The sequence below is a fragment of the Micropterus salmoides genome, unplaced genomic scaffold (genome assembly GCF_014851395.1).
Source record: "Micropterus salmoides isolate LMB-PRFRI ecotype aquatic unplaced genomic scaffold, ASM1485139v1 Ms_hic_scaffold_2, whole genome shotgun sequence".
Lineage (NCBI taxonomy): Eukaryota > Metazoa > Chordata > Actinopteri > Centrarchiformes > Centrarchidae > Micropterus > Micropterus salmoides.
Window position 1 is genome coordinate 33,493,001 of NW_024041150.1, and position 12,985 is coordinate 33,505,985.

At 39.7% G+C, this 12,985-nt stretch overlaps 1 protein-coding gene and 1 long non-coding RNA gene across 2 annotated transcripts in view; one reads left to right on the forward strand and one right to left on the reverse strand.

The window, feature by feature from the left end:
• LOC119913176 overlaps positions 1-12,985 on the forward strand; it is a 261,699-nt gene that overhangs the window by 203,612 nt on the left and 45,102 nt on the right. Inside the window, exon 4 of the long non-coding RNA XR_005446401.1 lies at positions 2,882-2,970. This is a non-coding gene — a long non-coding RNA (uncharacterized LOC119913176). The remainder of the gene's footprint in view (positions 1-2,881; positions 2,971-12,985) is intronic.
• LOC119913165 (cytochrome P450 26B1) overlaps positions 1-12,985 on the reverse strand; it is a 38,518-nt gene that overhangs the window by 4,687 nt on the left and 20,846 nt on the right. The window contains exons 3-5 of the mRNA XM_038732517.1: positions 2,894-3,012; positions 2,110-2,266; positions 1,658-1,813 (exon numbers count right to left, since the gene is read on the reverse strand). Coding sequence (XP_038588445.1) covers positions 1,658-1,813; positions 2,110-2,266; positions 2,894-3,012 — 432 coding nt within the window. The remainder of the gene's footprint in view (positions 1-1,657; positions 1,814-2,109; positions 2,267-2,893; positions 3,013-12,985) is intronic.

Sequence of the window (12,985 nt, forward strand, 5' to 3'; positions counted from 1 at the left end):
CTCGCCTGTGAGCAGTTTAAGACGTTTTAGACTCCTTACACTCCACTGTATAAGTAGACCTAGTAAATTGTTAGATACAGGATGAGCAATTATCTCTCTTCTCCATAAAGGGTTTAGAAAAGATAAAACTTTCTATATACAGCCTCTAAACTCTCTATTACTATCCACTACTTGACCAGTGCTGGGAAAAGCCAGTGACTGATCTAGAAAATAAAGCATAATTTTAGCATGAGCACAAACTTTCACAGAGTGTGGAATTGTACTGAGGGTATATGAGTTGATTTGTCTTTACTTGGTGGGTAAGCCAACTGGACTGTCTCTCAGCTTCTGATGGACTAATTGCTTTTCACTTGAATAAAGTCCGGAGAGTGGAAATAAAAATGGTAGTGTGTAGTGAGCTTAAGGGAGATTGTGGATATTAGCCAGATGTCCAGCCATAGCCACAATTACTGTTTTTGAGGTGGTACCAAAACAAAATTCAGAATTTATGATTCAAGAAAACAGATTATCTTACCTGCATGTTATAGAGTTTTCAGTGGCATTTTGATTGGTTATTTACATTTAATGTAAAAACTTTTTTTCAATAGTTGTTTAGCCAAATAGTGAGCAAACTCAACCTGGTACCTCAACCTTACTTTGGACACAAATCCACTACCCCACACCTCAAGCTTGCCATTTTTTTCGTAATGACACAGGTCCAAAAAAAGAAAAATGCCAAGACATAATAAAAGTATGTTGTTTTGAATTCCTGAAAAGTAGTGTGTTTGGAAATATGAAGTTCATATCCAATAACAACATTTAGCGCTCCATGCCTGGTCCATTAAGGTAGTGGAATAAATAACCCCGCTGGGCAGCATGACTCTCATTATAAACCTCTCATCTGCCATCATCTGTGTCAAAACACATCTCTGCCTCACCCTACACGTATGTGTGTTATATATGCGTGCGTCAGAAAACTGCAGGAGAGTGCTTCAGCCTGGGCCTCAGCGACAGGGGCTCCCCAGTTCACTTTATGTGTGTATTTTTATATATATATATATATATATATATATATATATATATATATATATATATATATATATATATGTGTGTGTGTGTGTGTGTGTGTGAGTGTGCGCGTACAGGAGGCCTCTTTCAGACCCCTAGCAGGGGGAGTGTTGACTTATTTTTGGCCATGGACTTAACCCAGAAACCACAGAGTGAGAGAGCGAGAGAGGCAGAGAGAGTTGAGTTTCCACTGAATTCCTCAGAATTACTTTAATAGGTAAATAGAGGGTGTGCCTGTCCGGGTGTGTGTGTGTCTGTGTGTCTTAAATGGTTGCTGTCTGTCTATGGGCATCAGCTTAGCATCCCTGCGGTCATACCCTACATTGAGATGGGTATCAAAAGTTACTTTCATTGCTTACGATCCAAGGTGATTTGTTGGAGAAATTATGAGATATATATATATATATATATATGTGTGTGTGTGTGTGTGTGTGTGGCAGCATTTTAGTACTGTGTTCTCTATGTGTTACTGTGTGTATGTTTGAACACCATCAGAGTCGGTGTGTATATATGTACAGTATGTGTTAACGCTGTATGATTGAGTGGCTTCTTGTGCATCTGGCTTCTCTCCAGCATATGTTTGCCCACTTTTTCCTCATAGGTATGTTACCTTAAGTTCCTGCATGGTGAGCTCAGAGCCATTCTCTTTAGCGCTCTCCAGCAGGACATCCAGCGCGTCACTATAATCCTTGCCCTGGGAGCACAGCGGCTTCTCCCTGATGGCTTTCTCTATGCTTTTCTGCAGAGTGTCTCGTGCGCGGATACCCTGCAAACACATACAAAGGAAAGTTAACACTAGCCTTGTCCCTCTTGTGATGTTGAGAACTCAGAAAAATGCTTCAGTTACAAGTGAAGTAAAAATGGGGTGAAAATTATCTACCTAAGTTTTTTTGTCTACCTAAGTAGTAAAAAACATCTACAACTTGGCATAAAGGGAGAAGTTTTGTTTTTAGGACACATGCAAATAGAGGTACATTAATTGACAAAACATAGACCAAGAAGATTTCATTTTTGTAAGAAGAAAGTTGGTACTTAAACAAAGTAGAGGATGTAAACACATACCTTCCTGTAGCCACTAAACGGCAGGTCTATTGGAAGGCTGAACAGGTTATCAACAAAGTCCTGGAAGGTTGAAAACAGAAGTCTCATCTCCTCCTCTGACACCCTAAATCCCAGCAGCACCCGCACTGCCATGGTGAAGGACAACCTCTGGCTCTCCCTGTGGAAAGACAACCGATCAGGACCTCAGTCACATCCAGTTTTAAGATGAAATGTACACCTGAATGAGGATATGCATGCATTCACACCACTTCTTTATAAGATGTCTGTGAAGGCTCTCAGTCATCCAGGTCATAGTTATCCAAGGAAGGTTAAAATCAAGGGCAACTGGACTTAAAGATAGTGGTTAAATAGCGGGGTCCTTCTACCGGTCAGAACTGTAGAAGTATCTCAGATGAGCAACAAAATGTCTTCAAGTGTCTTTAACCAAGTCTAGTTGCCCTTGATTTTAACCTTCTTCATAATTGTTCTTGCATTTCAATTCTAAGGAGGATGCACTTTCTCTTCGACAAGGAACTTGAGTTACACAATTCTTTTTCGCAAATTAAATGTTTCACTTTATTGCCATGGATAGAAACGTATAATGACCTCTCCAGCATCCCGTATACTAACCTGCAACAACAATGATGTTTCAACACACAACAATATTGTTATTGCGATATTCTGACCGACTATGATGACATGTCTACCTGCAGTAAGATATTGATTCTACCCCTAGTTTCTAAGCCCAATAACAATGAAACTTCTGTCTCTTGTGAATGCATTTCTTCACCAGGACCCCCTGTACCTGTAGACGTTGATGGGCTCGGGGTTGGAGCTCCATACTCGGAGGCTCTCCTGGATGACCTGCTGGATTTTCGGGAGGTAGGACTCCAAGGCCTCATGGCTGAACACTTTGGCAAACACCTGGAGAGATAGAATAGGAGGCATGCAGTGTAATTTAAAATGCTGAAAGTGACTGCACTTGTCTGTTCATGACACATACTGCACAGACAGATAAAGATCAACAAGGATTTTCATTAAATGCTCATAAATTAATGACTTGGCACGCAGACAGAAAGCATAGTGAAATATGTTTGAACCAGAGCAAGTCCAAGCAGAGGACAAAAGCACTGACTAAACAGACTGTATACGGCATATGTCCCTCTTTGAGTAAGCTCAAACACCCACACGAGCAGAACATTAGTAAACGTCTGAGCATGGCAGATCCTGACAGACAGGGTGTGAAGAAATGACATGAAGAACAAATTTATTCTAGTGTAATATTTACATTATGTACTCCACTCCAGTAGTAGCTTTTTCAGTCCCATTTGTTTATCTGTCTGTCTGTAGGTTCACAGGACACCTAAAATACTCTCCAATAATAATGTCTGGGAAATTTGGTGGAATGTTTATCCATCCAATTTGTTAGTTTCAGATGTTTATCCAATCCGTTTGATCCAATCTTAAGCAAATTTGGTGCAACACATATTTGAATGACTGAAAAGGATATACAGACCCCTCCCAAAGTACTGGAACGGTAAGGCAAATTCCTTTGTTTTTGTTGTTCACTGAAGACATTTGGGTTTAAGATCAAAAGATGAGTATGAGACAAGAGTTCAGAATTTCAGCTGTTTTTTTTTTTTGGCCTGGTATTCACATCTAGATGTGTTAAACAACTTAGGACATATCACTGTTTGTATTAGACAACAGCATTCTTAGGTGAGCAAAAGTAATGGAACAAATAATCTTAAAGTAAATAACATTTAATATTTGGTGGCATAACCCTTGCTTGGGTCATTGTCCTGCTGCATGATAAACTTCCTCCCGATTAGTTTCAATGCATTTCTCCATAAATTGGTAGACAAAATGTTTCTGTACACTTCTGAATTCATTATGCTGCTACCATCATCAGTTACATCATCAATGAATATTAATGAGCCTGTTCCAGAAGCAGCCATGCTCACCCAAGCGATGACATTACCTCCAGCAGGCTTCACAGATGAGCTTGTATGCTTCTTTCTTTCTCCACACTTTGGCCTTTCCATCACTTTGGTAGAGATTCATCTTGGTCTCATCAGTCCATAAGTTTGTGTTTCAGAACTTTTGCGGCTCATCGCAAATTTCAATCTGGCCTTCAGATTCTTCCTGCTGATGAGTGGTTTGCATCTTGTGGTGTGGCCTCTATATTTCTGCTCTCTGAGTCTTCTTCCAACAGTGGATTGTGATACCTTCACCCTGCACTGTGGAGGTCGCTGGTGATGTCACTTACTGATGGTTTGGGGGTTTTCTTCACAGCTCTCACGACATTTCTGTCATCAACTGCTGTTGTTTTCCTTGGCCGACCAGTTGGACGTCTGTTGCTCAGTACACCATTAGTTTCTTTCTTTTTCAGGACATTACAAATTGTTGTGCTTTCTATGCCCAATGTTTGTCCAATGGCTCTGGTCGATTTTCCTTCTTTTGTCAGCTTGACAATGGCTTGCTTTTCTCCCATAGACTGCTCTCTGGTCTTCATGTTCAGGTTTATCCTCTCTAACAGGAAATGCAGTCTTTATAGGTTTGAAGGATGAAAACTTAGACTAGTCATGCAGAGCTATTTAATGTTTGGACAATCAACCTAAAAGGCAACAGCTGGGCAACAAGAAACATCACATGTTCCAATAGTTTTGCTCACTTGAAAGATGGGTGGGTTCAAACAAAGGGTGATATGTCCTGAGTTGTTGTTGTCTAGATGTGAATACCACGAAATAAGAGCTGAAATTCTGAACTCTTGTCTCGTACTCATCTTTTGATCTTAAACCCAAATGTCTTCAGTGAACAACAAAAACAAAGGAATTTGCCTTACCGTTCCAGTACTTTTGGAGGGGACTGTATGTTGTTTTAACCATGCTAGTGGCGTGGCTCAACAGATAGCAATGTGGTGGACCGACCGGCACACCACATTGCTCCAGACTATAATACCTACTTACATGGATTGTCATGATATTTGGTACAGATATCCACTGTGCCTAAAGGATAAATCCTTCTGATTTTGGTGATCCTTATCTGATGGCACAATGAGGTTCACATTTGGGGTTTTTAGGACAATGTCTCGACAAGTATTAGATGGATTGCCATGAAATGTGGTACAGGCATTCATTTCTCCCTCAGGATGAATTGTAATAACTCTGGTGAGCCTTTGACTTTTCGTGCATCATGGCCCATCATCAGGTCAAAATGTTTATAGGCATGATGACTGACAAATTGTTATAACTCTTAAATGGACTGAGCAATGACACGTGCAAATTTCAATGATGAAAAAAACTCCCAAATGTGATGGTATTTTGTCTATAAGCTACATGTAGATACGGCATTAGTACAGCAATTTAAAAACTTTTAAGTGGCTTTAAGTTGGTCCTTGTACAAAGTTCCAAATATTCCCCTTCTTTCTCTTTCCAGTCATCTACAATATTTTCTGTCTATTAATCCCTTCTTCTCAATCCTGAATTATACCTACACAAAACTTTCCATAGTGCGTTCATTCTTATTAATTTTCTGTGATGCCCCCCTTTACAGAGACTTATACATTGTGGAGGTTTTCCCCTGCAGTCAGCAGAACTAGAATGACAGGCAGAAAGAGCAAGAGAGAGGAGGGGGGAGAGTTAAGTCTTTCCTGGCTGCTTGTAGTATTTCTTAGTATGAATCAGTCACCAGTCGTCAGTGTTGTTTGGACAAATAACATTCTTTCAGATTTAACCTCTAAAACCTCCCTTAAAAAAGTCTTGGAAATTATTTAGAAGTGTAGAACATTGGAGAGGAGAGGAGGAAAGTGAGTGGACTGCACTAGAATAGGGCTTTTATATTAATGTGAATCAGTCATTAACACTTTGCTTTATTTTTAAAAATAACATTCTCGTGCACATAACCTTTTGAGCTCTAACAAAAACAGTCACAATTTGGTGTAAATGTAGAACAGAAGAGAAGGGAATGATTAATATCACCGCTGGTTGGGGGAAAAAACTTTTCAGCGATGAACACAAACATTTGAGCTTTTTGCACTGAGTTTTAAAGAGTACAGTGTTGAAACCACAGAGGAATGTCTAATTCTGCAAATTAAGTTTCACACAAGTTACGATACTAGGTTTTATTCAATTGGTAATCGCAGGAAGGCAATGCAGAACATTGTCGAGCAAGTTCAGCGACTGGTACACATGGTTTGCATTTTCTGCCCAATGAAAAGAGACTGGAACATTTGAACAAGCAAATTTTATATTAGACATGAATACGTCTGTCTAATGATCAGGCCCTCAATTCACTTTAAGAACCTTACAATTTAAAAATGCTAGTTAAGATGTGGGTTGAGCATTTGCATGTATGAGTTAATTTCTTATTTTGCTTATTTTGAAGTAGTTTTGAAGGTTTGATTTTTATGAGCTCCTTATTTTCTAACCTGCACAAACTCATAATTGCATCTTGTCTGTGGTTTTCCTCAATTTATTTTATCGCTGTGGGTTCTTTTTATGACTTTCCTTCTACATTTTATAACCATGCAGATAAATTAAACTACAATTAAGACAATATACACTTGAATTTTAGTAGCTATGATGGGTTATTGGACAATTACATGCTGAATCTCTCTGAAGTGGCGTCTGTTCAGAATTAACCTGTGGAAAACTAGTGTGTTTGTACCAAAGTACGATTTGTAGCTTTTTAACCACGACGTGCACAAAGAAAATTACTTTATTGTGTATTGGGAATATATTTACCATGTGAGAACACAATGATTTAAAGACAAAGTGTTCCTGCTTCTTTTCATTGAGACATAAAAGAGGCCGAGAGGGACGAAAGGAGCTTCTAGTGGGATTTGAGCCCAGGCCAATGAGGGTACATGTGGTTCCTGAGGTAAAAGTTTCAGCCACCAAACCATCAGTTGGGCACTCGCAATCTTATTTTGCCCTCTACCTCATTTTCCTCTCATTTTCTTTCGCCTCTTGCCGTCTTCCCCCGTTCTCAGCATTCCTGCAAACCCTGCTTCCCTCTCTCCGTCGCCCTCAGGATGAATGAACAATAGTCTACTAAGCTTATGATCTGTGCATGCGTGAATTTCATATATATATATATATATATATATATATATATATATATATATATATATATATATATATATATATATATATATATATATATATATATATATGTGTTAGGGAGTGGTTAGAGCAGATCACAGAGTGCTCCAAGACACATGACCTGTTCCCCAACCATAACCACAGGGGATTACATACACTATCTGACCTCAAAACAGTGAAATAACACAATGCTATCTGTCAGGTTTAGTTCGTTTTTAAGCTAATCTCAATGTCAGATCGATTGGCCACTGTTCGTTCTTCCATTGTACAGGGTACAGGGTTAGGTGTATGAGGATGCGGGGTAGGGTTTTTTGGAGACCATGAACTGGTTTTAGATGATACATGGAAGAAAGACGCGTCTTTAAACTGTCTTCCAGTTGCTGCAGATTGGCCCAAAAGGATTTGTTTATCCTTCAGTCAGTTAATTAGTCAAACATTTAGTTGGTTACAAGTAATCTCTTATCATTTAAGTGATTTGACTGATTACTTAGTCCGTCAGTAATTGAAGGACTTATTTAGTTAATTACTTGTGTGGTCATGTGGTCAGATTTTCACTCATTCGTTTAATGGACTGATTGTGTGTCAGAGATTTAGTTGGTAACCTAGTCCTAGAACTATTTGTTCATTTTATGGGTTTCTTTGTCAGTAAATTGGCTGATTAATTAGTCATTTGATTTTCACTTCAGTGGTTTCAACATCTTTGAATCCACAAATCAACCTTTTCTCTTTAACTGAGCCAGCTTGTTGATCACTTGCCGCAGGACAGCAAAAGTAGACGAACATTTTTTGTCATCATTTGAGTCATCGGGTAAATTGTCAGCAACTTTGAAGAGAGAGCGAAAGGTGATTGGGCAAAATATGGTTAAAGCCAGATGAGGCTGTGTAACGTTGTGAATTTAGCTATTTAACCCGTCTGCACTAGATTATGTATAATTTGTCAATTTGGGTGAGTACTTTGCCTCTTCCTACACACACACACAGGCCGACATAAATTTAGTCGGGGCAGCAGCATTGAGCTACTGTAGGACCAGTGAGTCAGTCAGTCTTTGTGTGTGTGTGTGTAGTGTGTGTGGTGTGCGCACACAGACGGACATGAGGCCAAGACTCTGAAAGGTAACTACAGGTCACACAAAACACACACGCTCAGACACACACGTGCATGGTATCTCCCTGCATGGCCTGGCTGCCAATCAAACGCAGTTTTTTATGCCGTGTCATTCTGGGACGTTCCAAGTTCCACACAGGCCGGGGGGGGTGGAGGAGGGATTGTTCAGTACAACGGTCATTTTGCTGCACCACAAAAACGTGACAGTCTTCTCTAGCCTGCAGCGCAAAGACACAGGCTTAAAGACACACACACATACAAACACTCCCAGACTCCTATACACACACACTGATATAGTCACAGGCACACACACACACACACACACACACACAAATACGGCCGTCCTAATAACGTCCATATGTCTTAAATTATGTGAAAGTGCTGCGAGCTGCTGGTTCCACAGACATGTAAAGACTCCTTTATTCTTCTCTCTGCCCTCCTTCTCCCTCTCTCCCTCTCTCTCTCTTCACTCCCACCTCTTCCCGTCTCTCCCTGCCCCTTCAGTCATCCTTTTTTAAAATGCTTTTAATTCTCTTCGCTCTTTTCTCTTAGTCAAACAAGCAGTCCATACGTCTTTCCCTGCCTCTATCATCGCGTCGAATCAGAAAAGGATTGCTTTGTTGGTGAGCTCCAGCGCTTTCAGAGCAGCCACGTGAAGTTAATGTTACAACAAAAGTCACATAGGAGGCAAAATCACATCACTTCTTCTTATATTTCATCTTAAAGCATGTTAACAGAACCACACAAGCAATTAAAAAACAATTTATTTTCTTTAAAAATCTACTTCAGGATGTTTATATCTAAATGCATGTACTATTTCAGCTTGAGAAACATGTTTTTAAGTTTGCTTAATGCATTTCCAGACGTGGGAAACCATTAAAAACTGCTGCATTAACGTATAAGTTTGCACTACACTCTATTTCCGTGCTGTCAGACTAAAGGTTTCATTCTATCATGTTTTAAAGAGAAATATTGTACTTTTACTCCACTAAATGTCCCTGCAGTTACTTGTTACTCTGCAGAAGAAGATGAGCTATATTTTACACACTGAACTTTTACATAATGCAGGACATTGCCTTTTTAGGCAGTATGTCACTGTTAGAAAGTAGCCTGCACTGAAGCGTCATATCACTACACTTTTTAGGTATTTGTACTTGTATTTTTATAGGATCAACTACCCAGCAGCATTTGAATGGGTAATTTGTCCCACCTCAACCGGCTACAGCATCAAATGCTGCTTACATGATAAGGCACCAAAAATAACTAATTATAGAATATTTGAAATGGGAAACTCGGTATGAGTACTTTTAAGTATATCTTGCTGATAATACTTGTGTGCTTTTACTTAAGTGCAAGACTTTTACTTTGTAGCAGTGTTTTTATGTTGAGATATTACTACTTAGTAAAGAGTAAAAGAGTATTTCTTTCTGCTGCAGTATTTGAACATGTATTATTGTACAGTACTTTGTAATTAAAGTTTTTCTACCACTGTGGACTTCTGCATGGATTAAGATTCATGATCATTCCTGGTGGCTTTTCTCAACCAACAGAGGACCTTGTACTTTCTCAGCTGGAATGGGAATATGAAAATCACCTGAACTGCAGCCATGAGGTTTTCTTAAGACAACAGTGAAGCATGGTTCACCTCCCTGCAAAAACGTTGTTTAAACTCTGCAACAACTCCTCATTGATATATATTTTCTTTAAATTTGGCCTTAGAGACTGATAAAACTGAGTAAAGCAGAGAGGGGACAGACAGAATGGGCTTCAGTTCATTTAGAATTGGCGGTGCCCTCTACTGGTGATGAGCAAAAGTACAGGAAAGAGACATCACATCACACGCGGAGAGAGAGAGAGGCATGCAGATCAACATACTGAGAAAAGAGGAAAGAGTGGAAAGGAAAATTGGACTGATTCGCCACTATTTAAAAAAAAAAAAAAATATATATATATATATATATATATATATATATATATATTTCAGACAGAAAACCAGTTGAAGATGTCAGGTTAAAAGTGACACTTAAATTGAGGCAGAGGTCAATTTGAATCCATCCACTTCTTTTATTCCTGTCCAATCTACCTCGCTGTCTCACCCTGTTCCTGCTTTTCCTATATTTAGTGCCGGAGGGTTGGTTCCAAAAAAAAAAAGAAAAACAAGGAGGAAGGAAAATGTGGAGCTAGAAAAAAGTGGAATGAGGGAATTGAAATAGTGGAGGGACAGAAAAGTGAGAGGTATGTCAGAAGGGTGAAAATAAAGAACTGGCTGCCACTGTCAACATAGTGTGTATTTGCATGTGTGTGTAAGTGCCTTTAAAATCCTAAGCCCAATGTTATTTCAGTATGAAGGGACACTTTTCCACTGCAGGTCAGGTAGGGCTTACTGAGGCCACCTCAGCATGTTTACTACAGCATTGTATTGTATTGTGTGTTTTGTTAGTTTATATTGGGAAAGGTAAAGAAATGGTCCTTAATCATATGTTTTCTTTATTGTGTACAGCTAATGGTACAAAAGGTCAAATTAATGTTTGGTTTTGGGTCATTTGCATGCTGAAAACTAAAGACCTGAGCTTAAATGAAGGTGACATACTGACTGTCATTAACAACTTTATGGTGTGCAAGAACATTGTTGGGATTCTAACATTTAACAACTAAAACGAGACATTCAAAGATCAATATTTTTGTATGAACAAGGAATCACATGTCTACTTGTACGTGACATGGGTCGCTCCTTTTAACAAAACCCACAGGGAATCCTCACCCAACTTTGCCCTTGCAGCTCTATTGGCTATTTTATCATCTTTAAGCTCATTGTTTCTGTTTTGCGGTCGACAACTTAGCAGTTTTGGTTCACTCTGAACGCTCTCACTGTGTCATTTTCTGTTAAAGCAGACAGCTGTTTTCTGCAAAAAATCCCACTTTTGTCATGTTTATTAGGAAACTCTCATTTATCCGAGTGAAGAAATCCGTCTTTAGAGATAAAAGTCTTGAGCCTCACTAGGATCCTATAAAAGGATTGTCATAACTGAGTTCTGTTGCTACATTTGCATTGAAATATCAGGCAAAGTGCAAAAGCCGCAACACTGGCTCCATTTGTGAACCATCTCTAACTCCCAGTCGTCCACGAGCCCATGGGACTAGAGCCTTGATAGGGTAACGAAAGTGATAAAGTCTCTTTGCAGCAGAAATACATATTTTTGATGTTGTTTTCAGGATGGTGTGTAAGACCCGGCTGGCCACGTTTGGCCCTGATTGGCCTGTAGTGGAAAACCAGGCCGCTGTGGCTCTTTTGATGGAGTAAGTTTCCTAGCTTAACACGGGGTTATATGGAAACTGGCTGACTCTGTTGATCTACCGATGGCTAATGTGCTGTGTGAAGATTGTTTTTCCATACGAAAACCACAAGGAGGGCCGACACACAGACACACACACACACACACACACACACACACACACAAACAGAGGAGCAGTTCTGGTCCAGTGGGTCAGACAGACAGTAAGCCAGTCGTTCATTCTTTCTCTCAGTTGATGTTGTTTCACTTCTGTCTGTTGACTTAGTTTTATTATGCAGAAATCCTTGCCATTCCTTCTCTCACTTTCTTTTTCTCTGTCTGTCTGTCTGTCTGTCTCTGTCTGTTGACCCTCCTGCCACCACATGTCCTGTTGAGTTGCTACTGAGCAAGACTGTACGCATCTATATATGTGCATTTAGAGCTGAGTGATAAGGGTCAAGTAACTTTTTTTTGCACCTGTCAGTCAATCATACCTCCTTATTTTGTCAGTTTTTTCTTTGTCTGTCCATCACTAACGTTGTTTGTACTATTTTGCAGCCTGTTTCTTCCGAACAAACTGAATGCACGTAAAATTTCCTGTGCATTTGTCAGGAAAGGGCTTCCGTACAGAGAGTGTTTTGTTACAGGAAATGGAAACACTTGCATTTTTAACTGGACGGAGGCTGAAATACATGTATTTATAAAAAAAGTCAGATGTTATTACCATATTGGCCTAAATATACGAGAATGTTTTTTTTTTCTGGCTTTGACACTTGAAAAAGTCAGTGTGGTCTTACATTTGAGGTCTAGACAGTTGGCACAAGATCACATATTCTTTTTGAACGGAAAGAGCACCAATGTAACACTGGCTCCTACAGACAGTGCTGCTTTGTGGGTTGTTATAATGTTGACATGCTAGTGTGTGTGTTCAATTCCGTTTTTAGTGTGTCTTTTAAAGTTAATTGGCCATTACAGGGTTTCATTAGCTCAGTTTAACTTGCAGTTGGAGTTTCTGACAGCATGGTTGTAATACGGTAGTTTAAATTCGAGCCACTCTATGATATGACGCTTCATCACTTGATCTCTGAAGGGAAAACCTCTTTCCTTTCTGGATCCTCAGGAAGGTCAGAGGTCATGGAGAGAATAGCAGCAGGTAGGAGATTGCTTGTCTTGCACAAAGGCACTTCAACGGTGTTGTTGCTTTGCAACACAGATCTTAAACCTACAACTATAAGCAACATTGCCGACCTTGCATCTGGCTGTTTGGGTTGAGGGCAGGGGAATGTTCAGGTATCTGTGCACATATGCTTTGTGTACTGTTATAGGTGTGTGTGTGTGTGTGTGTGTGTGTGTGTGTGTTTTGGGCCCCCACAGAAAGCCCCTCTTTGTGCTGTGTTGGAGGCAGCCTTCCTTAA